Genomic DNA, 26,864 nt, shown 5'->3' with positions numbered 1-26,864 from the left:
TTAAAAGGTAGTGACGTAATACCCCAAAAACAGCAGGCAGGCAAGAATAATCTGATGTAAAAAAAATTGCAAAGTGGAAAGTAAAACAAATCAAACAACAACAACAACAAAGATGTTTATTTGTAAGAAAGAAACGTTATAATAACGAAACCAAGACATCATGTCAACTTAGTATCCTTACTTTATTTAATGATACTTAAAGTGAAAGAGAAGTATAAAAAAACAACTAATCAAGTTTCATGCTAACTTCTCAATCTATGCTTTTCAACATGCAGTACAAGTTTACTGTTATGGAAAGGTCTGAGTGAGAGAGTATAGTTCTGTGTTAGATCTGGACATGCTGCCCGCAGCGTTCTCATTCCGGGGATGTAAAGAGGGGGCGATTTGGGTACAAAGAGAGTAAGTAGTGCGTTAAACGCACGAGGGGGAGGGGGGAAGCACAGGTCAGATTTAAAGAGAGTGAAAAGAAATGAAAATTAAATTCATTACTCTATTTTCTGTCGGAAGTTTGAACTTCGCTTCCAGCCGTGTCTGCCAGACTGATGAGATGAAGGGAACAAGAGAAAATAAAAGAATCGTATTAATTAACATTTTTAATTTCTAATAAGGAAATTTTTATAATGAGTTTTAAGCAACGTCATGGCCAGTTAGGATAATTAGGAACCGAAATCAAGTATTTACCTAATTTAAAAGTTAAAAAAACAGAGAGAAATGGAGCCATTTGTAACACCGTCAAATGGAAATAGCGATACTAACAAAATTACTTTTTATTCTAATAGATGGCATCACAAGTATTATACATAAAATGGTGCATTCTGAGACTAGCTAGTTCTAATCAGTTTATAGAAAATACTTTCATTTTCACGGTTTTCTTAATATTCTGTAACTACACAACTAATCATTAAAAAAAAAACATTTCAGTCTGTAATTATTAACAATTAATAGAATTTTATTTTGTTTAGGCGATTTTTATTTCACGTGGATGGATATCTACAATTCCTGAAACAAATAACAATTAAGATAAAAATAAAAATGGCCTAGACATTACCGTACTAAACTTACCTCTCTATCTTTATACCTTGGAAAGAATTTCACAAAATATTTGTGTATGACACAGGTGTGTTTTTTTTTAAACTGAAAACATTATTTTAATTGTTTTTTCTTCTCAATTAGTCTTACTTTATAGATTTTGGTGACAAAAAACAAACAACAAATACATGAAATAAAATACATCCTCGCATATAAATAAAAATATTGGGTTGAGGAATAATTCGTGAGCGTTTTTTCAAGTTAAAAAAATATATTCATAAATGAAACGCTTTCGCAAAATATTTCATGTCATTTGGTAGATAATTTTTTGCTCTAATAGATGGTGTGTTTGATTTTCATATGTCTTTAATTTTTGCTTTCATTTTCAGCTCATTAAATGGAATGTCAAGTGGACAAAATCGAGCATTTTCGACACCATCTGCTTTTCGCATTTAATTTCTTGCAATTTCGTTTAAAACAATGCATACTCTATACCTAGGTATTACATGAAATAAAGTATCATAATAAATGTTTTGGGTGTAATGTGTTCATGCATTGAAGTATTGTATAGTCTTGCATGTAATGCTTGAATGAAATTATTTAAAAACGCTCACGAATTATTCCTCAACCTAATATAACAGTCACAGACTGTATTCATAATATAAAATCTTTAAAAAAATTCACATAACTCTCAAAAACACTACAAAAACCATTCTTTCTTTCTTTCTTTAGAAAATGGTTGAAAGGCTTAGTGAATACATGTTCACTTAGGTAGCAGTTTAAAAAAGCGGATTCGGAAAAAAGGAGCCTGGCATGGCCAGGTGGCTAAGGAACTTGATCGTAATCCGAAGGTCGCGGGTTCGAATCCTTGTCGCACCAAACATGCACGCCCTTGCAACCGTGTGGCCTTATAATGTGACAGTCAATCCCACTATTCGTTGGTAAAAAAGTAGCCCAAGAGTTGGCGGTGGGTGGTGATGACTAGCTGCCTTCACTCTAGTCTTACACTGCTAAATTAGGGACGGCTAACGGAGATAGCTCTCGTGTAGCTTTGTGCAAAATTCAAAACAAACCAAAACAATCGGAAATAATATTATAAAATTGTGATCCCTGATTTAGCAGTGAACGACAGGAGGGAAGGCAGCTAGTAATCACCGCCAACTCTTGGGCTACTCATTTAATCGCGAAAAGTGGCACTGACCGTCATATTATAACGCCTCCATGGCTGAAAGGACAAGCACGTTTAGTCTGACGGGGATTTGAACCCACAACTTTCAGAGTGCGAGCAGTCGCCTGAACCCCCTCTTGCGATAGTTTGAATACTAGGTAACTTGTCGTGTATTTGTACTAAGAAACAAGAAGAAAATCTAACTCGGGGAAATTTCAACCTATATGGTCTAGAACAGTGACTTTTAACATTTTTTGGTCCAGGACTCATTTATAAATATTGAAGAACAGTCGAGAATCAGTTGTCTGTTGTTTTCTTTCTTTGCAATATTATGTTTAGTTTTCATGCAAAAAAATACTAAAAGTACCATTCTAAGTAAAAAAAACAATAGTTTTTCGGTGGGACAGCGATAAACTCAGAGTTTTACAACGTTAAAATCCAGGTGTGGGGGAAACGGCAGATAGCCCAATGGAGCTTTATTGTTAAACGAACAAACTGTTCTCTTTTATTCCCTCATCTAATCGTAGACTTGGATTAGCTAAGACATTTTACACGCAGATAAATGAATCTGACTCTCAATGACTGGTATGTTGAACAACGGGGATTCAAATCCGCGACTCACATATTGTGACTCGAGCGCCCTAAACACCAGATCTTGTCAGGCCTAAATAAAACATTTATTCTCTATACTCAAAGTCAGATCGCAGCTCTTTTACACATTCTGACGATTCAAAGTTTAGTCACAGTTCACGGGTTGCGAAACACTGGACTCAAAATAGAGTACGCAATACTATTTTCTCTAGCTAGAAAATAACCCTGCAATTTGAAATATATATTAAAAAAATAGTCAAATTCTAGCAACCTAGTAAATGTTTCACAAAGAAAAACAACAATAACAAAACAAACAAGAATACCTAATTAATCATAAAATTATCTTGAAATGTAATCCAAGGAAGGCAGCCACTAAAGGTCGTAAGGGTGGAACGTGGTATTTAAGGATGAGCGATATGGGAGAGGTGAATACACACACATAGGTCACGTTTCAGGTTGGAGGTTAAGGAAGACGGAAAATAGTGTTAGCTCACTTGGTTACACAACAGTCCTTACTTTGGTATGAGTATCTCCACTAGAATGTGGTCCATCGGCGGACAACGATTTTTCAGGCATTGAGGAAGCACCTGTGTGTCTCTGCTCTTGTACAGAGGCGAGTCTGAAGAAAAACAAAGAAAGGAACAAGTGCTAAACTGCTAGGGCCAGTTGGGAAATAAACTGTTCGAACGGTAAGTACTAAACAGCGGTAGATCGATTTTTAGGGTAGATTACGTCATTGAACATCGCGATGCGGCGATAACAAAAATCCCAAAACTCGCTGTTTAAAACTCGTACCCTAGACAACGTAATATACAAAAAATACTCGCAGAGCGTTCGCTGCTTTTAACTTAGTTATTTGTGAGTTTCGGTCCCTTACTGTGACCTTCATCAGAAAATACTGTACCGAAAAACACAATCTTAATAATACCTGCCATCTGGTGTTGAAGTTGTTAACCCATGAGAAAACCGACAAATACAGAAAAATATCTCTACATAAACGTGAAAATCCAAATCTAGGTATTTTTAATCGAATAACGATACGAATATTTACACACCTTTTAAGATACAACAGCTTATGTAATATAGCACGCATAAGAAAATAAAAATATAATAAGAGGCGTAGCTAGAAGAAACCAAGGGGGCCTAACTCCCTGAAAAACCTAGGCCTATTAATCAGATATTATTTTTCATCTATTATATATAATAAACTTGTTTCGTATCGTTTATTTAAAAAATACAGCTACTATAAACATTATACGTCTGATTTGTTTTAATGACCGTTTTTTTAATGTTTAGGTCGATTTAAGTTTTTAGTTTATTGACCCTCCTAAAACGTTTCTGTCCCACCCCGAGTGGAAAACCTACCCATGCCGCTGAATACAATACACATAAGAAAATAAAAAAATACAACAATTATAAGGAGTAAATATGAAAATACAATGATTAATTTGAACTAATACATTATACAATTACCTATCGTGAGTTGAGCACGAAAAATTGAAATTACTAAAGGTTTAATTTTATGTCAATGCCACGATAAATTATATCTTATCTTATGCTGTGATGACAGCGACTCTTTAACTTAAACTTAAGAAGTTTAAACTTTTTCTTCTATTTCTGTATTGTTTTTGTTTATATTTGCATTTCGCGCAAAGCTAATTTAGCAGTGTAAGACTGGAGGGAAGGCAGCTAGCTTTCACCACCCACCTAATTCTGTACTTGCCACAATTAGTTTTCTGCATTTTCTCCAAACATTGACAACTTTAATACAAAATGTGTCAGATATTTATTTAGTTTTTCCAACAAAACGCAAATATCGGTGAAGAAACGATTATACCCACAACACCTAAAGTTTATTAGTGGTGAGTAAAGGATATACATCTACATCAAACCAACAGATGACAAATGTCGTTATGATTGGAGCTTAAACATCTATCTTTAAAAATATTGTTACATATTGTATTATCAAGTATATGTCCCCACCTTTCAATGGCTCAGCAGTAAGTCTGATAGCTTATAACGCTGCAAACCGGGTTTCGATACTCGTGTTGGTCACTTCATAGACATTCCATTGTGTCGCTTTGAGCTTACCAACAAACAAAATAAATATCCAATACACTGTTGCTTGATGAAGAATACAGTAAGACGCTGGACAGCTCGCAATTAAATAAAAAAAAAAGATAAACAAGAGAGTCTGTGTATATTTTCTGCACATTTATAAAACATGTCAAATTTGTAATTCTGAAAATCGGGCAAAGAAGTTGTTTCTTTTCTACAGATGACCAATATAATTCTACACAGAAATTTTGCAAAAAAAAAGTCCCATTCTTTATTAGTATAATCCCTCAATTATAGTAGGACGAAAACAAAACACTCAATATAAAAGAGTAACATGTGGAAAAAATAACAACATGAAAAGAACATCTTTAACATACTGTTTTTCGGTTATTTCAGCCGTTTCGGGTTTTCTGTTTCTTACCTTTTGAGAGTTACTAATGTTCCAGTAAGTTTCTTGCACCTTCTGAAAGCATTCTCCAATCGTTCAGGTTCGTCACTAAGGAACCTGTGGAAAAGAACCGGGTAAGATGAGCTCCTGTATCAATTAATTTTTAGTCAACATAACTTAGAATAAAAATAAAATAGTTCTGATACATAAAGCAAAAAAACCTGGTTCAAGAATATATAAAAATAACTACTGACTATCTAATAACTAATAACTGCAGAATATCCCTGCGCTAGACTTGAATTTCAGATTGAGTTTTACTAGCCCTAATTGTGACAAGAAGAAAGAATCTGGTTGAAGTGTATAAAAATAACTACTGACAATCGAGAATCTTCTTGCGCTAAACTTGAATTTCAGATTGAGTTTTACTAAGCCTACCTACATCACTGAAAAGCAGCACAAAAGAAAAACACACCAAAATCTAATAGCATTATTCGTTATTTGTAAATGTTATATTTTATATTTACAACTCCATAATAAAATCGGAGTTGTATTTAATAGAACATGCAAGTAATTAACGAGTTAATCGGAGAGTTTCAAGTTTCATTCTCTCTCTAACACCAGTTGTTTTGGTTTAAGTTAATCAAAGTTTTAGCATACTTTTCATGTATGTTAAAAGAAAAGATTCAATCTTTCTAAAGCGGAACATAGTTAACTTACCGAATTAAAAACGCCCTATCCATAATCCACGAACACAGTAAATAAAGAAAAGTAAACACAATTTAGGCTAACATTGTTAGGTGAGGCTCCTTGTTAGACGTCTCGAGTGCATATGCATGTTTGCTTTTTTGTTTCCAGTGGAAAAATGAAAACTTTAAAAATAATTCTTCCTAGATTAACAGAAGTTACCTTTAAATAAAGGTATGTTTTATATATCAATAAGTTAATGATTATTAGGTACTTGAAGTGAATTACAGTTGTCAGATATCTAATACAATATGGTGGATGCTTGATATTACTTAATATCACGTTCGTAGTTTTTTATTTCCTAATTATATTCACCAGGTGACAAAAATATTAAACATTCAGTAACGTATTTAATTATGGATGTTTCGGAATTACTTCAAATTTCATAAGCAGTGTTGAAACTGTAGAATTAATTTCATGTAACAACAATAAATAATAACAGCTATTAATGTTTTTTTAAATACAATAAATAGTTTAGAAATAAAACAGATTTGAAACGGCAACAATACAAAGGAATGTACAATAAAAAAGTGCAACAGACATATGTTTAATAATAGTAAGATGAAACATTATTAAAAAAAGGTTAAAATATTCGTATAAACCATTAGATCTTTTAAAATAATAATAATAAAAACACGGAATAATGATAAATACATCCTTCTTAAAATCTTAAAAATTCTTCACCTGAATAACTGATTAGAAACTCTTTATTAAAGAAAGTCGATTAGATTCCCGGTAATCACATAACAGTTTCACCAACACGTTCCTTTTGTTAGTAATTACCTCCACATTCCCAATGTTTTATTTGATTATTTAAAAATGGGAGTGGATTATAAACATGTTAACATTTGTTTATAATCTTAATATATTTATTAAACATGTGTTAAAGATGATGAAGTTTCACATTTAGACTCTATGTTAAAAGTTCTCTTTTGAAAAAGAGGATAATTAAATTACAACACGATAACATAAACGGTCTATTAAATGTTGTGGTCAATGATACAGATAATGTGCTACGTGTTTAACAAACAATATGTTTTTCGTTTGGTAATAATTAATCGATTACCACTAACAGAAGTTTTTTGTCTATACCAGCATTGGAGCTTCAGAGAACATTATAACTAAAGTCAATATTCTTGAAGTTTCCAAGCTTTTAACTAAAGATATCTCACGATGATACTTCAAGGTTCTAACTAAAGATATCTCACAATGATACTTCAAGGTTCTAACTAAAGATATCTCACAATGATACTTCAAGGCTCTAACTAAAGATATCTCACGATGATACTTCAAGGCTCTAACTACAGATATCTCACGATGATACTTCAAGGCTCTAACTAAAGATATCTCACGATGATACTTCAAGGCTCTAACTAAAGATATCTCACAATGATACTTCGAGGCTCTAACTAAAGATATCTCACGATGATACTTCAAAGCTCTAACTAAAGATATCTCACGATGATACTTCAAAGCTCTAACTAAAGATATCTCACAATGATACTTCAAAGCTCTAACTAAAGATATCTCACAATGATACTTCAAGGCTCTAACTAAAGATATCTCATAATGATACTTCAAGGCTCTAACTAAAGATATCTCACGATGATACTTCAAGGTTCTAACTAAAGATATCTCTCGATGGATATTTCAACCTTCTAAGCAAAAGCAATTCTCGAGAAATATTCTAAACTTCTATCTAAATTTACAGCACTGTCAATTTTGCCTCGAATGAACAATTCATGGGGCATGGCTCAAAATAGCGAAAGATGGCAGCCCACGCCCCATATATAACATTACTTTATAAGCCTAACATCGCCAGGTAACAAATTTGTTATTCAGCACATAAAACTACAACCATGGTAACCACTTGACGCATGCTCACCTTTCTCCTTTTAACACGACTTCCATATCAGCTCTCATTGTCTGTTTCATCCTGTCTTGGAGTCTAGGGAAGCGAACTGTTGGGAAAACAAGTTACACGAATAACTTTATCTATATTCTGTAAGAACATGAAATAAAGACCAAAGACTATATTCTGTAAGAACATGAAATAAAGACCAAAGAAAGGATTGAAAAAGAAGTTAGAAGCTGTATTTCCGGTAAATAAAACATGGAACTTGGTGTAACACGTGTATCTACAAATATAATAACTCTGTCTGTGTAAATAAGAAGTACAGTTAGATGTTTATGGTAAACTTATGCAACTGGTTATTATGATTAACCTACACTATTTCCTGTTCTATTTTCCTCACATACTATTGTGGTTTAATTTTATTCGTATTTGTTTGAATCCAAAAGCAGAACAAGCAAGCTCACCTTTCAGATCAGCGACAGTATTACTGGCTCGACTCAGAAGTAGTGCCATGTCTTCGACACAACTCATGTTTACACGACACTTTCTGTTGATGACATTTCCGCGAAGCACTTCCACCTGACTCTCTAAGTCTCTAAGTGCCACGTATAAAAATGAAAACGTTACACTTGAACATGTCCTTGATACGATAAACTTATTAATCTAGACACCGTTAAAAGGTAAAGACCACCCCACCAGAAGTGTCCAAGACTCTTAACTACATGATGAAGCCTGCTGCAGGACACTGACCATCATAGTGATCAAAATAGTAATAAGATACACTTAGATCTCAACAGTATTAGATTTAATTGGAATCTGAACAATATTAATCATTACCGTAACCTTAACAATATTAAACTTTACTGGGATCTTAACAATATTAATCATTATCGTAACATTAACAATATTAGACTTTACTGGGATCTTAACAACATTTATCATTATCGTAACCTTAACAATATCAGACTTCACTGTGATCTTAACAATATTAATCATTACCGTAACCTTAACAATATCAGACTTCACTGTGATCTTAACAATATTAATCATTACCGTAACCTTAACAATATCAGACTTCACTGTGATCTTAACAATATTAATCATTACCGTAACCTTAACAATATCAGACTTCACTGTGATCTTAACAATATTAATCATTATTAAAACCTTAACAACATTAGACTTTACTGTGATCTTGACAATATTAATCATTATTGTAACCTTAACAACATTATACTTTACTGTGATCTTGACAATATTAATCATTATTGTAACCTTAACAATATCAGATTTCACTGGGATCTTAACAATATTAATCATTACCGTAACCTTAATAATATCAGACTTCACTGTGATCTTAACAATATTAATCATTATAAAACCTTAACAACATTAGACTTTACTGTGATCTTGACAATATTAATCATTATTGTAACCTTAACAACATTAGACTTTACTGTGATCTTGACAATATTAATCATTATCGTAGGTTTAACAATATTAACCTTCACTGTGACCTTAACAATGTTGATCCTTCACAAGCAGAAAGCCCATTTTTTATGTGAGCGGTTTGATACTTGCCCATATTTCAATAACAGCCAAAGGTCTTAAAATAATGAGGATGTAAGGAGTCATAAATTAAACGATAATTAATTAATTGTCTATCGAATGTTTAATCTGCAGTTAATTATAATTAACTCAGTAATACTATTTGAACTTTCTACAAATTTAAAACTTAAATTAGCGAGGGTGTTTTTTTTTTCCATACGGTACACTACCAATAAGGTTCATATATTGTTAATTATTAATTAATTTCTTAATTTTGCTCGTTATAATGGCCAATGTGGAGCACCAAAACTCCCAGAATCACTACTTTTACATATAATATATTTATCTAAAGCCACAATAATAATTAGCTTCATTAACTGCCATATTTTTAGTTTTCAAAACTCATGTCTTATTAGGAGCCTGTAACCAACAAAGAAATGGACCACAAACACAAATATGATGTATAAATATAAATATATAAAAAATCGATATATGTTGAAAAAACCAATATGAATGCCATCTTTAATCTTATAGCTCAAGGAAATATTTGTTTTTCACAATTTCACAATGTTCTGACCAATAATTTATAGGCACCAAATTTTGAGAGAATGTTTTAGCCACATCAGGCTATCTGCTGAGTCCACTGAGGGGAATCGAACTCCCGATTTTAGCTTTGTAAATCCGTAGACTTACCGCTGTACGATCTTACAACACTAACCAGGGGTTCGATCCCTCTCGGTGTTTTATTTGTCCGAAATTATAAGAAAAAAAGTCTTTATTTACTTGTTTACATATAAGTTTACCCTTGCTTCGTTTTGTACTTTAAAAACCAGCTAATAACCAAACTCTTTAATAAATTACGTCTATCTTCACTATGAGATACAGGTAAATGAACATTAGAGATCTATGGTGTCTCAATTTTAAATCTGAAGGCTTATAACTAAGATTCTTTATTGTTTGTTTGTTGAATTCCGCGCAAAGCTAATTTAGCAGTGTAAGACTAGAGGGAAGGCAACTAGTCATCACCACCCACTGCCAACTCTGGGGATACTCTTTTACCAACGAATAATGGGATTGACCGTCACATTACAATGCCCCCACGGCTGAAAGGGCGGGCATATTTGGTGTGACGGGGATTCGAACCCGTGACCCTCAGATTACGAGTCGAGTGCCTTAACCACCTGGCCACGCAAGGCCTAAGATATTTGTTCTTAAAATGAATATAATTTAACCAATTCTTCACAGGATCACTCTAGAAGATGCAATTATCTCTAATATGATCCTGGTTTTCCCCTAAAATCATTAAATTTAAAGGAGTTGTTAAAAATGATAATCCTAGAGGATAATTATTTCAGTATGGTATTCGATTTTGGATTCTGTTAATAATTAATCTTGGGGAAATTGCTAAAAAGATCATTCTGGGAAATAAATGATTCCCAATATGATTCGAGTCCTTAAGCCTAAATTCAATAGGTTGAAAGAGAACCGATCTAAAAGAAGACACTATTCCCAAAATGACTTAACATGTGAAAAATTTGGTTGTAATCACAGTAAAATATATATACATATTCTTATCGTTCAAATATTATGTTTATCCTTGTTAGAAAATCCTTCATTAACTTACGATAAATCTTTTTCCACCTGCACAACATCTTGCCGATAGAAATTCTCGTCTCGGACTATGCGATCCTTTTCAGTCATTACGCTCGTGTCTTGAACTACAGCCAGCATTTCCTTTCACATACAAAAACAGTGTGTTTCATTTTCTTAAAAGTAAAAGCCATTGTCAACATCATCTGTTGCATAAGTTACTCCGCTGATAACAGAATTTGAGTCTTAAAGACAAAATATAAAACTTAAAGGGAACTTTAAAGGAAACAAAAATTCGAAAACCTCTCACGTTGCCTTTGGAAGAATTAGTTTCTGGATTAGAATAAGTATTAATAAAACTTATTGTATCATTATATACGCTTTGTTTCTTGACGTAATTAAGATTAATTAATTTTTGATTAAGAACAAAGCACACGAGATGAGGAAAAATATCTAATATGTGGGATAATAAAACACAATATATAATAACTGGGATAATAAAAGTAAAACAATACACGGGATAATACAACACAATATATAATAAATGTGATAATAAAACGCAAACCACAATACATGAGATAATGAAACACAATATATAATACATGTGATAATAAAAGGTAAAACACAATACATGAGATAATGAAAATATCTTATATCTACGATAATAAAACTAAATGCACAATACATAGGACGACGAAACACAATTAATGGCCTAGCAGAAATAAAGACGTGTAGATAAGTTTTATGTATTATTATGTTTTACTACTTTATTAGCACATATTGTATTACTACATACAATTCGTTTCTTAGCGTGACTAAGAAAAACACTTTTAAATTAAAAACAACAACTTAGAAACCAATAAAAATATATAATTTTCTAAACCTGGACTAGAGTTAATCATTATTATTTAGGCTGTAGTATCTTCTAGCAGTATTAAAAGTTCTCCTTTCTTTCAGTTAAAAGAAAGCAAAAAACAAGTTTAAAATCTGATTGCTACAGGACCTTAAGGTTCTGACGTGGCAAGTATCTGATTGATTGCTACAGGACCTTAAGGTTCTGACGTGGCAAGTATCTAATTGATTGCTACAGGACCTTAAGGTTCTGAAGTGGCAAGTATCTGACTGATTGCTACAGGACCTTAAGGTTCTGACGTGGCAAGTATCTAATTGATTGCTACAGGACCTTAAGGTTCTGAAGTGGCAAGTATCTGACTGATTGCTACAGGACCTTAAGGTCCTGACGTGGCAAGTATCTGCTAAAAGCTAATTTTCATTAATCACGAATCTCACGAAACTGGTTTAATTCATCAAAATGCGAGTAATAATTTGAATGTGTGTTAAGCTACATCTGACGAATTATTGTTGTTTCTTAACTCATAAGTGTAATTTCCTTCTTTTATAAGTTTCTCACATCGTATTTAATCATATTAAAAAACGATAAAACTAGCGATGTAGACTAGGGCTCCAGCCTTCACCAAGGCCGGTAAACAAGATATATAGTTTTTTTCTTTTGGATTAAAATCCAGTAAACTACTTTTATCATTCGGTTGTTGATAAAAAACAAACTGTGTTGGTTAAAACTACGATCATTGTAAATTACTATTCCACCCTTCCCACCTAAAGACAATTTTCGGTAAAATAAAAACGCTCTGTTATCACGATATATCACTAAATGTTTCCTTGTAATGCACCTTGAGTTTAAAGCATATTTCTCTAACACTTTCGCGAGCTGACTCGGCTTGGCTCTGGGCCATTCTCCGCAGGCTGCGAACTTCGGCCTGAAGATCTCGGGTTTGTCGCTTGAGGTAACGGAGCTTCGAGCAGAGCTCGGGACTGAGTCCGGTTCCTGCAAAATTAATAGCCAGTATAGCTCAACAACATATCATAAGTGCTAGTGAAACCTGAAAAGCTCAGAAAACTAGATAAAGTGTAGTCTTATAATATAAATAGTATTAGGCTTCAGATCCCAAAATTATAATAAGTGAAGCTAAAAACAATCATTTTTTATCAATTGAACCTCTAGGTATCTCATCTCCTACTTACTTCACAATACTTATTAAACTGTTTCTAAATAATTAAAATTCGATGTATACAGTTAAGTTATTACTTTATACATATATGAGCACTTTACTAAAATATTTTATACTATATATAAAGTGTAAAACTAGTTTTCTACATTCGTCTCAGTTTCTGTTTCTCCTTCTCAACTTAGGTTGCTGCGCACTTAACCTCACTGTTAATATAACATATACATATATTAATTCTGTTATTTTAACAACCTAATCAAGGTCACGAATTTTGTCTCTATTAACATCAAGTACATTAATCCAGTTACGGAAATAAAATACGTTAAGAAAGATATGAAATGAATACTCAATATTACAATTGTAAAAGTTCTAACAGATAACTTGCAAACAAAACACATGTTGACCTATTTGATGTTTCGAACTTAGCGGAACTTTAAACTAAAGGAACTTGACGTAAAGAGGTAAAAAAAGTCTGTTTCTTAGGAAGTTATAAAAACTGAAGAAAGCTGGTTCTTGTCAAGTCTCTTTATGTTAAATAATCGACTTTATATCATATTTATGTCTTTTATTAATAACGTCTCATACATCTTTAGCATTATGTTGGATCACTTTTTATATGTATAATTATAAATCATAGATGATATGATTTCTACGTTATGAAACGCGTGAGGATTTTTAACAAGATTCCATGTTCCAACAAATGAATCAGTCCCATAATTCATCACGAGAACGACTTCTGTAAGGATAAACGACAATAATACGTGATTTCACATAAAACTGAAGAATTAATGGAAGCAGTATAGACTGTCTTTATGGCACAACACTTGAAGATAAGTTGTTCTGTGAAACTTCTGCTAAGTTGGCTCTGGAAGGAAAACACAAAAACTGGACAGCAAGATGGCTCTCCTAGTTCGCTCGTGTCTTGTTCTGGATTCGATTGAGAATAGACAGAGTAAAGCGTTTCACCAAGCGATATTTACAACATCATTTGTGTCCTATGCTTGCATTGGTTAAGGATCATGACTGGCCATTGGTCATGAGGTTTGTGTAAACCTTCTGACTGGTCATTGTGTTGGACTTCAAAACACCTATTTTGGTTACTTCTTTTACGTTGAATTGAACGTTTATGATTGTTTTTCACTCACTCTGTAAAGACGTGGTCAAAGTATCATATTTTGTTTTTGTATTTTTACGGCTATTTCAATATAATTCGTAAATAATTTCTTTGTTTATTAGACTTTTGTTCTTTAAGCAATTCTAAATACGGATGTCCCGTTTTAGAGCTGAATCAATAATTAGTATTTTGGAAAGTAGAAGCCTTGAACACAGTGAAGAAAAGGAACTCAACATCAATATGAGGAATGAAAGAAAACCACATGAAGATCTGATACAAAAGATGGCCAATAGATTTTTACGATATGTAAAACTCTCGAGGAGTTTCGTTCTGATAAAATTTCGAATCAATGTAGTTTCCTAAAATAAAACATTCAGAAATACAGTCAGCCGTTCACTTGTCAAATGATAAAGTAGCATAGTGACTAAACTATGTAGCAATGGCGTATTCGGGACTTAAAATTGGGTTGGGAGAGACATTACTAAAGTCTCCAAAGGCCCAGTTCGTCATATGACTTGCAAGTGAGCGCCTACGGATGCCACTGTCGTAATGTAAGGACAAAGGTTGTTTACGAACGTTTGTAGGTATTCTGATCAATTAATCAATGATCATGGACGTTTGATCAAGATCTGTTAGTCTTAATAATGAGGTACACTGAATAACCACTTTATTCGAACCTGATGCACGCATGGTACGTTTTATGCCATCTTTAATGATCACTTATGTGCCCAGGATATTCTTGTTATGATAACGTATATATTTAGGACTCCCTATTAGAATGCAAGACACTGGAAAAGAAGAACAATATGTAAGGCTTAAAAAGGGACAAGATAATAGGTGTTCGTCTGGTAGAACTGGGACTACCGAGAGTGGTAATCGATAGGGAAAACATCTCACACCAGGGAAAACTAGCTGTTAATCTTTACTCTCTTTCATTAATAACTTATCACCATGCTTCAAGTGGTTTGAACGTTAATAAAAGAAACCAGTTGAAAGTCCAGAATTTAAAATAGTGCAGATTTGGTAGAATGAAAAAGATAAACCTAGAGCATTAAAACTGAATCAATATCTACCTTTAGGAATTTCGTAACGTCTGAGTTCCGCTGGTGTGATAAGTAGAGAGGTAGGTTTAGGGGGAGGTTTAGGTTTACCGCCAGACGGCCGTTCATCTTTATCTAGAAGTAAGTTCAAAAATTAGACATAGACGAAGAAAGATTAAATCTACAATTTGAAATGCATATTGTTATAAAAGCCTGGGTACACTAATATAAATATCCAATAAAATACAACTACAAGTAGGATATTCCCTTGGCACATTTATTGCTCAGTCAACATCATTACAACACTTGTACTCGTAGTCCGAAGCACCTAAGTTCAATAATAACACATTAAAATCAAAATATACACATATATAATACAATTATAATAGTCACTAATATTAATTAGCAGGGTCTGGTATGACCAGGTGGTTAGGGCGCTAGACTCGTAATCTGAGAGTCGGGGGTTCGAATCTCCCCTACACCAAACATGCTCGCCCTTCCAGCCGTGGGGACATTATTATGTGATTGTCAATCCAACTATTCGCCGGTAAAAAGAGTAGCCCAAAAGTTGGCGGTGGGTGGTAACGACTAGCTGCCTTCCTTCGAGTATTACACTGCTAAATTAAGGATGGCTAGCGAAAATGAACCTCGTATAGCTTTGCGCAAAATTATAACAAACAAAGAAAACAGATTAATTAGCAATCTATTGTAAAATAAATATTAACGACTACTTGGATTATTTATTACAATTGCGTTTACCATCCATTTCTCTTAAACGTTTCAATTACTGTGTTAAGATCCATGCATGATTTGAACACTCTGCTAGAGCAAAGCTACCCTGTTTACGTTACAGGAAGAAACAACAGATAATATTGTTAAAACTCCATACCACTGAACGTGATAGATCTCTGAAGTTGTAATATGATAATTTAACTGCAAGGGAGCAAATAACAATGTCATTAAGTTTAACTGTTACTCCAAACGTAACTGTCAATGAAATATTGTTCTATTTGTATCTAGTTACGAGTAAAGATCACTGATTAACTCAGTATTGGGTCAACCAGCTAGTTAATGTAACGAGTAAAGGTCACTGATCAATTCAGTATTGGGTCAATCAGCGAAGTAATGTAACAAGTAAAGGTCACTGATTAACTCAGTATTGGGTCAACCAGCTAGTTAATGTAATGAGTAAAGATCACTGATTAACTCAGTATTGGGTCAACCAGCTAGTTAATGTAATGAGTAAAGATCACTGATTAACTCAGTATTGGGTCAACCAGCTAGTTAATGTAACGAGTAAAGATCACTGATCAACTCAGTATTGGGTCAACCAGCTAGTTAATGTAACAAGTAAATGTCACTGATTAACTAAGTATTGGGTCAACCAGCTAGTTAATGTAACGAGTAAAGATCACTGATTAACTCAGTATTGGGTCAACCAGCTAGTTAATGTAACGAGTAAAGGTCACTGATTAACTCAGTATTGGGTCAATCAACGAATTAATGTAACAAGTAAAGGTCACTGATTAACTCAGTATTGGGTCAACCAGCTAGTTAATGTAATGCGTAAAGATCACTGATTAACTCAGTATTGGGTCAACCAGCTAGTTAATGTAATGCGTAAAGATCACTGATTAACTCAGTATTGGGTCAATCAGCGAATTATAGCAACACGTAAAGGTTACTGATTAACTTTCTCATGAAACTGTGGTTTATCCTCATGATCGCTTTGATCATAGAAGTCCACGTATATGTACCATTTATTCCACACACACACACATATATGTATATATAATCCTAAGACGTTGCACATCAAACGGTTTTCACCTGAAGGCAAGACATGATAGCATTGTAAAGTCGAAAGTTTATTGGTTAATTTAGCTCTGCAGGATTTAAGAATTTACTTTCGTAATATTTTACTTTGTCAAAAGTCATTGACCGGTAGGGAAAAAGACAGAAGTCAATTAAGTTAGAATCGTTTGGATCTTTAAAAACTTTTGGAGTTACTAATGAACTGTAGATTTCAATGGTCATTAGTTAAAAGTGATAAGCAGTCGTTCGAGATCGAAGAACTGGAATTTGAACCCTAACGGCATCTCATGTTTGCAAGCTAAGTGTCCAAAGAAAAAATAGCTGCCAAACAGCACCCGCTGTCAGAAGGGTTCCGCTGTCAATATGGTTGTTTTAACTGTAAAACGTTACTGACTCTCACTTTCATAATACCAGCATAAACAAAATTGTGAAATGTACATAGTGCACACCCCGTTTTGAACTCTAAACTCTTCCATCCACAGCCCGTAACCTAGCCATAAAATCAAATCTTGTTTAAGACGTATACGATAGAAAGTGTTCGTACTCCTGCGTCGTGACTAGTTTTTTCCTCATAACTTAAAAAGTATCACGATGAGGATAATGAAAGTAAAATATATTATAAATATTATACTAACACACATCTACATAAATTTGAATGTAAATTGAACGACAAATAAACTGTTTATAAACAAATAACCAAACATAGGAGGGGCAGAAAGTGTTCGTGCGTCTACTTTAATGGTCAGATGTGTAGCCTTTCAGGTGAATTACTTGGAGCAATCTCTCCTCATAGTCCTCCATGCTCGTTTGACAGTACTCGACTCGTATTTTCTTCCATTCTTCTTTACAGAAGGCCTCCAACTCTTGCAAGTTTTTCGGATGACGCTGATGAACCCTGGTCTTCAACTCATGCTAAACGTTTTCAATTGGGTTGAGATCGGGTGACTGCAATGGCCACTCCAGAACGCTTATATGGTTCATCTGCAACCACGATTGCACATATTTCGATGTGTGCTTTGGGTCGTTGTCGTACTGAAAGATCCAACGACGCCCAAGCCGCAAGTTCCAAGCATCATTCTTGATATAAGTGCCTAATATATTAACGTACTCTTCTTTTTCATGATTCCGTTGACGCGGTGAAGGCTGCCTACACAAGAAGAGCTGAAGGAACCGATCGAGCCACCTCCGTGTTTAACTGTAGGGACGGTGTTCTTTGAAATATTTCGTTCCCCCTTCTTACAGAAAATATAGTGAACATTATTGTGGCCGAAAAGCTCGATTTTAGTCTCGCCTGACCAAAGAATACTCTTCCAATAGGTAAAGAGTTTATCTACATGCTTTCTTGCATACCTCAATCGTGCTTCTAAATGAACAGGCTTTAAATATGGAGTTCTACGAGGACGGCATGCTTTGAACCCAGAAGAGCGTAACATGTTCGTAACTGTAGAGGTGCTTACTTCAACCCTAGTTTTCCTTACCAGTTTCTGCATGTCATTACGTGTTAAACGAGGGTTCCTACTGACTTCTCTGAGAACCTTCCTCTTGGTTCTCTCTGGAATTTTGGTGGGGCGTCCGGAACGAGGGAGGTTAGCAGTTGATCTGTAAGCTTAAACTTGGAAATTATGCTTTGAACAGTAGATTTCGGCACATTACGTTATGTAGCAATACCGGTGAGAGACACAGACTTGTATTTTACAATAATTCGGTTTTTAAATCACTGGACAGGTTTCCTGTTCGCCATGATGACCAAGCAGATAATGTCGGAGACAGCGCTAAATTGCCGGAAGTACATTTTTTGCTGGCTAAATTCCAATAATTATGAACACAGTGTCTAGTTCTGGAATGGTATAATGCATTTTATTCGCCAAACTGAACAAAATGTTTACGGGAATATCAGTTTTTTCACACGTTCTGAACTGTACGAACACTTTCTGCTCCTCCTATTTTTGGTTATTTGTTTATAAACAGTTTATTTGTCGTTCAATTTACATACAAATTTATGTAAATGTGTGTTAGTATAATATTTATAATATATTATACTTCTGTTAGCCTAATGATGATACATTTTTAAGTTATGAGCAAAAAACCACTCGGGTCGCAGGGTTACGAACACTTTCTGTCGTAACTGAATGAACAATTCATGAAAATTAAATAAATTGTTAACGAATCAACTGAAGGTTATCATTTGTTGCTAAGCAACTATTGATTGATATTATTTAAACTAACAAACGTTTTTTTTCCCTACCTTTGTAATGTGATCTAGCTTTGATAGCAGATTTTGTGGGCTTCTCTGCTAGAAGAAAATAAACACACATTTGATATATATGTATTGAAAACAATATATTTTCGCGCTTTTTTAAATGGCGTCAGTTGTAAACGTAAAATGTCAAACTCTTCTGAAACGATTACCTATTCTTAGAAAAAAAGACACTTGCAAAAGTAATAAACGATTCTACTTACACATCAAGAACGAACGAACAATAGACCAAAGTAATTATTTGTGATTTAAGGCGATTTAAAATAAACCAACACTTAAAAACAGAACAACGAATCAAGTTCAAATATAGCACAAACTAATAACCCAGTGATTTCATAAGATCGATATACATACAAACAGAACATTCTTAAAATTCTAGAAAATCCGGTAAATATATAGACTTGCCCGTGTGTTCTGGCGACGACTGGCGGTCTGTAAATTCCGTAGTGTCTTCAGAGAAAGACACAGACTTTTCTTCTAGATGAAATACAAGAACATAAGAAACAAACATGTTATTTCTATTAACTAATGGTCAAATAACTAATTCATGTTATGTTAAGCCTTTTTAGATATTTCTACCGAAAGTATTTGTCTGTTTTTTGTTGTGTTTTTTTTCTGTATGTTACAAAGCTTTCTGTGTTAAAGGAGTTGTTTCAATTCGCCAGCCGCCAGGGTTCTCCATCCTCGAGCTAAAGTCTGGCTCACTTCACTTTCGCTGCTTTCGTCCAGTTCTCCCGTCCTTCCTCTCACTCACAAATATTTTTGAAATGTTAAAAATAAAGTAAAAACTCCATGGATATTTTAAAACATTTCTCACGTAAGGGGACGAAGAGGAACTATAAAGTTCCTGAACACCCCAGTTGGAGAGAGAACTCTTCTGATTTCTCTCTCTCTAAACTGAACCCCTGCCACGTTAGTTTAGTTTAGTTTTAGTTTAGAGTTGTTTTGATCAAATACACGTTTCTGAAGTTACGGTTCATGTTAATGTATTATATAACGACAGATTCAAGGTTCGCTACCATAAATTACAAAGGACACCAAGGAAACGTATTAATCGTATGGGATAGTATTAAAAAAAAATAAATGAAGATGTTGCAAATAAGACAAACCTAAATTCAGTTTCAAACAACTACAATAAATATGTACTGAATAAGATAAACGTAAAGTTCAGTTTCATACAACTACAGCAAAGGTGTAGTAAATAAGACAAACTTAAAGTTCAGTTTCACACAACTACAATAAATATATAGCTAATAAGACAAACTTAAAGTTCAGTTTCACACAACTACAATGTTTCTCGACACATGTTATTTTGCTCTTTGGCCTGGCATGGCCTAGCGCGTTAAGGCGTGCGCTTCGTAATCTGCGAGTTCGCGCCCGAGTCGCGCCAAACATGCTCGCCCTCCCAGCCGTGGGGGCGTTATAATGTTACGGTCAATCCCACTATTCGTTGGTAAAAGAGTAGCCCAAGAGTTGGCGGTGGGTGGTGATGACTAGCTGCCTTCCCTCTAGTCTTACACTGCTAAATTAGGGACGGCTAGCACAGATAGCCCTCGAGTAGCTTTGTGCGAAATTCCAAAACAAAACAAATTTTTTGCTCTTTGGTTTATAAGTAAAAAGAGAACAGGATGGTTCAACGAAGTTCAAAGCTTTTACTGTTTCTCTTTAATCTATGGTTGGTTTATGATATTGAACCGAACTCTGATTTCCTAATACGAGAATACTGAGTGATACATCAGTTACCACCTGAATGATAGCGTTCATGTTTGAATAGATAACGAATACTAATTAACAAACAACAAGCGTGCTCAACTGACATGATATGTGTTTTAATATATCTTTTACATCCAGTTAATTAAAATCAAATCTTATTCTTTGGCTTTTACATATAATTAACATATTCATACAACTGCACATTTCACTCTGTCTTTCACTATTATTTTACTGATTTACTCAAAAGTAGTATAGCTTCGTTTGAGGTACTTGTGAAACAAACTATAATAAGTGTTCATGACGAGCATACTGGAATGGACGACAACTGCTTGCAGTAAAAAACAGACATTGTAAAGAAGCACCTTGGACTTTTGAAATGTCTACTCCATGAATATTCTGTTTGAACAATATATTAAAGAATGAATCTTCGATTTCCTACTGAACAACACTCATCATGTTCAACAGATTATAATACATCCTTAACTTCCTTCTGAACTACACCGTCGTATTCAAAAGACTACAATATACCTGTGATTTCCTTCTGAACTGCATCGTCATGTTCAAAAGACTACAATATACATTTGGTTTCTTTCGTTTCGTCCTGAACGACACCGTCGTGTTGATAAGATTACAATATACCTTAGGTTTCGTTCTGAACTACACAATCGTTTTGAAAAGACTACAATATACCTTTGATTTCGTCTTGAACTACACGATCGTGTCCAACAGAGTATAATATACCTTTGGCTTCCTTCTGAACTACAGCTATAATGGTTAACTGACTACAGACTACATTTAGTTTCTCACTAACACACGACTTACATCTTCAGAATCTTTTGTATATGTGCCAAACTGATTGTTGATAAATAAGTTGTTGGTTTCTTGTTTGTTGTCTCAAAAGATTGTAGTGTAGGACGTCATTGAAAGAGTCCCTCTCTTGATAGTACCAAGCTTGTGGTGAATAGAATTCTACCAAGATTCTTACCGAACTAGGGACAAGTATCAATTCAACAGTGCTAAACTTGTGGTAAGTACTAGTGTTCCCTCTAGGCTGCGCGATCACACAACAATGGTGAGGAGTCTTAACATATTGATGGCCTTAATGAACTAGGCACTTGATAGGCCTAAAGCTCAAATAATCAACTGGTTTATCTTCTTCAAAGTCCAACTTTCACATCTTCATCACACTATAACTTACTCTTCAAACCCCTGCTAAAGATTTTCCTTTTCCAGATCTTTGCTACCTCGCACGTACCATTCTTTCTTCTAGAAATTTTGTAACTTATTTCTCTGGTGCAGAAAGCATTTAGTCCAACTAAATGCACCAAAAATAACTGAAACAATCAACACTTTCGTGTATATCTCCCTTCGAAGTTATTTTTCCCTGGCTGTCGTTTTCAAAACTTTACGGGTTTTTTTTGTTGATATTTGGCTAAAACTTCAGATTCCCTTAGCTAATTATTTAAGTTATTTTCTTTGGACTCACTCTGTCGTCTGCCAAGAGATGGTATCATCTCTACTCCAAAAATTCTGCATTTTTAATCCGCCATTGCTGATGCCTTTTATATTACCCAATCTAGCTTCAACAGTCTTCACGCTGTCCTGGTCAATCATAGAGAATAACAGTGGAGACAGACATCAGATGTCCTAATGAAACTTTCCCCAAATGAAACAGGCAGATGAATTCCTTTCTAACTCTAACACTGTTGGACTCACGTACAATTTTGCAAATAACCTGATTAAATGAGTTGATAAACCCATCTCTTCTGATGGTTTAAAGGACATATGGTATACAGTTCCTTAGACTTTGTTTCTCACTCGTTCTTTCACTGATAGTTTTAAATTTACCAATACAATATCTAAATATTTTGAGAAAATTGGCTCCCTATCCAGATAAAACAGAGGATCCCAAGACTACTCCTACATTCATTGACTATTATTGCATTTTATAATAACCACCAGCTCTGAGAAAGTACAATTTTCTATTGGTTTACCTGCCACCACCAGCACCACCGCCAATCTGTTGAGTACAGTGTTTCAAGCCCCCATGTGACTCATTGGTAATACTGAAGGTTTATAACCCTAAAAACCGGATTTTGATACCCGTGGTGAGCACAGCACAGTAAACCCATTGTATAGCTTTGTTTTTAGCTACCAAAAAAAACAAACATTGTCCCTAATAATATACAAGTCTCACAATAAAGGCTCCAAAAAGTACCATTAGTATTGCAATTAACTCTACCGACAACTACTATTGGGGTCTTTATTACAATGTAAATTTCGTGCAATTTTCGGTGGCTGAACATAATAAAACACTGAAGTAAAATAAAGCATTTATGACAAAAAAAATAGGAACAAAAAAGTAGCCGCTAGAGGGACTGGAGAAGAAAGAAAAAATATTTCGAGAAAGTTCTCTGTTATTATACTTACAATAATGTACATTTTTTAAACTGATTTTAATCACAGATACCTTTGAAAGAATGTCGGCTCCATTTTCTTTCAAACTCGGAATATTCATCTAGAAATAGAAATAAAAAGAAATCATGTTCTACTGTTGTTGGTTCTTATTCAGTAGTATCGAGTTAATACTCACTATACGAAACGATGTGACGTAATCTGTACAATTTTCGCTCTTGCACTGATCTGTGACAGTGCGAACTTTATACATCTAATACTTTCCATGAGTTTCTCGCGTCTGATAGCACTCATATCAACTTAGCCTAAGCTTTCGCTACTCAATCAGAAATTACTACGCGAGTCGCCTTTAAATTTATGACGCAACATCATAGCTCATAATTGTGACACGCCCATAACAAGAAGACAACTCAATTTTTCATTATTCGTACGGTTTCTGACATTTTGTATCGCTTAGTGTAATATTTATTTTATACTGTAATTATATTACATCTTATCATATTCAGAATACTGCTCAAAACCTTTTAATTTCTCGTTTAATTTTGATATTTGATCGATAGATTACACACAACTTAACCCTAACGGCATTTTTCTGTCTATCAACTGAATGTAGAGCGAATAGGCTTAGTTTTCTTTGATTTTTCAAGTCTCTTGTTTAGTTTTTTGTTTTTAAAATATCGTGTTTTTTTTAGTTCTAAGTCTCTTGTTTAGTTTTTTGTTTTTAAAATATCGTGTTTTTTTAGTTCTAAGTCTCTTGTTTAGTTTTTTGTTTTTAAAATATCGTGTTTTTTTAGTTCTAAGTATTGTTTAGTTTTTTGTTTTTAAAATATCGTGTTTTTTTAGTTCTAAGTCTCTTGTTTAGTTTTTTGTTTTTAAAATATCGTGTGTTTTTTAGTTCTAAGTCTCGTGTTTAGTTCTTGTATTTAATATTTAATGTTTAGAGTTTGTTTTTCAAGTCTCTTTTAATTTTTTTTTCACATTTGGTGTTTCTCATTTTATTTTCCAAGTGTCGTGTTTAACTTTGTTTTTCGAGTCTCATGTTTAGTTTGTTTTTTAAGTATTGTTTTTGCTTACATGTTTTATATCGATTTCAACTTGCATTTTTACGTTGAAACTTTCAAGAAAGTGATATTATAGATTCTTGGTGGAGAACCAGATTGTCCTTAATAGTTGATAACCCAGATCGTTAAGTTCTGAACGCCTCTGGCAACTCGGTTAGTTAATCTTCGCTCAAATGAGGTTTGTGTGTTTTCAATTTCGCGCAAAGCTACACGAGGGCTATCTGCGCTAGCCGTCCCTAATTTTGCAGTGTAAGACTATAGGAAAGGAAGCTAGTCATCACCACCCACCGCCAACTCTTGGGCTACTTTTTTACCAACGAATAGTTGGATTAACCGTCATATTATAATGCCCCACGGCTGAAAGAGCGACCATGTTTGCTGCGACGGGGATTCGATATATTACAAACTGTTGGCTAGTGACATTATGATATATTACAATATAGTGGCTAGTGGCATCATCATATATTACAATCTGGTGGCTAATAACATTATGATATATTAAAAACTGTTGGCTAGTGACATTATGATATATTACAATCTGGTGGCTAGTGACATTATGATATATTACAAACTGGTGACTAGTGACATTATGAAATATTACAATCTAGTGGCTAGTGACATTATGATATATTAAAAACTTTTGGCTAGTGACATTATGATATATTACAAACTGGTGACAAGTGACATTATGATATATTAAAAACTGTTGGCTAGTGACATTATGATATATTAAAACTGTTGGCTAGTGACATTATGATATATTACAATCTGGTGGCTAGTGACATTATGATATGTTACAAACTGGTGACTAGTAACATTATGATATATTACAAACTGGTAACTAGTAACATTATGATATATTACAAACTGTTGGCTAGTGACATTATTATATATTACAATCTAGTGGCCAGTGACATTATTATATATTACAATCTAGTGGCTAGTGACATTATGATATATTACAATCTAGTGGCTTGTGGCATTATGATATATTACAATCTGGTGGCTAATAACATTATGATATATTAAAAACTGTTGGCTAGTGACATTATGATATATTAAAACTGTTGGCTAGTGACATTATGATATATTACAATCTGGTGGCTAGCGACATTATGATATATTACAAACTGGGGACTAGTGACATTATGATATATTACAATCTAGTGGCTAGTGACATTATGATATATTAAAAACTTTTGGCTAGTGACATTATGATATATTACAAACTGGTGACAAGTGACATTATGATATATTAAAAACTTTTGGCTAGTGACATTATGATATATTACAAACTGGTGACAAGTGACATTATGATATATTAAAAACTTTTGGCTAGTGACATTATGATATATTACAAACTGGTGACAAGTGACATTATGATATATTAAAACTTTTGGCTAGTGACATTATGATATATTACAAACTGGTGACAAGTGACATTATGATATATTACAAACAGAAATCACAGAGAGATTATTTAAGGCTCTGCGGTATGAGGTACAGCCCACATGATCAAGTTTTTGTCCCGCAAGTCAACTATGTCTGTGTTAAGCTTGTTTTCATTGTCGTCTATTATTAATCTCATGGCTTGTGGCATGTTAATAAAATAATATACACCCATACGATTTAGAAGAGCTTACAACACGGTGTAACAGTGACTATAAAATTCTCGGTGCCAAATCCCTTGTTTATCTCATATTACCATACAAATTTTATCCGGCTTTCAGTTTGGTTTGTTTTAAATTTCGCGAAGAGCTACATGAGGGATATCTGCGCTACTCTCTTTCCAAGGAATAGGAAAATTGAACATTATAACACCTTCCACGGCTCCAAGGGCAAGCATGTTTATTAGGAGGGAGATTCGAACCCGCGACCCTGAGAGTTCGAGTTAAGAGCCGGAACTACTTGGCCATGCCGAGCAGATCCAAAGTTAAGAGGCCGAATGCTGATACTTAAAGATGAGCTAAGTAAAGATATATATAGATATAAAATTCAGAACATATTTACAGTTACAGAAAAAAAAAACCAATACGACTCTTTTTAAATAAAGTAGCCCCCAAGTATCACTAGGCACGCACACACATATACATATAAATAAATACAAAGAAAGTAAAATAACAGAAATTTTACTATAAATTATTTTTAGTTAAAATTAGGTCATTTAAGAACTTGGTACTACTTTATGCGGTTGTACATCTTGAGCCGCATATAAAAACACGGCAGTCACATTAAACTATCACTTTACTGATGTCGTGTTAATTAGCACTTCTACCATATTGGGGGCAGGAATGCTAACTTCAAGAGGTAAATTTTATTTTACTTACCCCATATGGTAGTACCTTATTTTCATTTTTTATTTTTTCATTCATTTATATTTTATCTTTTTATGTTTATCTTATTCTTATTTTAAGTTGAGAGAGCAGTCACCTTCCCACAACTGTCTGCAGACAG

At 33.9% G+C, this 26,864-nt stretch overlaps 1 protein-coding gene across 8 annotated transcripts in view; it reads right to left on the bottom strand.

Moving 5' to 3' along the window:
• The window catches only part of LOC143233580 (coiled-coil domain-containing protein CG32809-like), a 397,453-nt gene that overhangs the window by 9,865 nt on the left and 360,724 nt on the right, over nucleotides 1-26,864 (bottom strand). For 7 of the 8 annotated variants that reach the window (XM_076469932.1, XM_076469934.1, XM_076469936.1 and 4 more), the window contains 10 exons: nucleotides 23,405-23,452; nucleotides 19,627-19,698; nucleotides 19,210-19,257; nucleotides 15,186-15,287; nucleotides 12,663-12,817; nucleotides 11,006-11,115; nucleotides 8,298-8,428; nucleotides 7,864-7,939; nucleotides 5,268-5,351; nucleotides 3,305-3,407 (listed from right to left, as the gene is read on the bottom strand). In XM_076469932.1, the coding sequence (XP_076326047.1) occupies nucleotides 3,305-3,407; nucleotides 5,268-5,351; nucleotides 7,864-7,939; nucleotides 8,298-8,428; nucleotides 11,006-11,115; nucleotides 12,663-12,817; nucleotides 15,186-15,287; nucleotides 19,210-19,257; nucleotides 19,627-19,698; nucleotides 23,405-23,452 (929 nt within the window). The remainder of the gene's footprint in view (nucleotides 1-3,304; nucleotides 3,408-5,267; nucleotides 5,352-7,863; nucleotides 7,940-8,297; nucleotides 8,429-11,005; nucleotides 11,116-12,662; nucleotides 12,818-15,185; nucleotides 15,288-19,209; nucleotides 19,258-19,626; nucleotides 19,699-23,404; nucleotides 23,453-26,864) is intronic. The other variant, XM_076469933.1, reaches the window with a different exon arrangement.

The sequence above is a fragment of the Tachypleus tridentatus genome, chromosome 12 (genome assembly GCF_004210375.1).
Source record: "Tachypleus tridentatus isolate NWPU-2018 chromosome 12, ASM421037v1, whole genome shotgun sequence".
Taxonomy (NCBI): Eukaryota; Metazoa; Arthropoda; class Merostomata; order Xiphosura; family Limulidae; genus Tachypleus; species Tachypleus tridentatus.
Note: the sequence above shows the minus strand (reverse complement) of the source record. Positions and strands in the feature narration are given on the sequence as shown.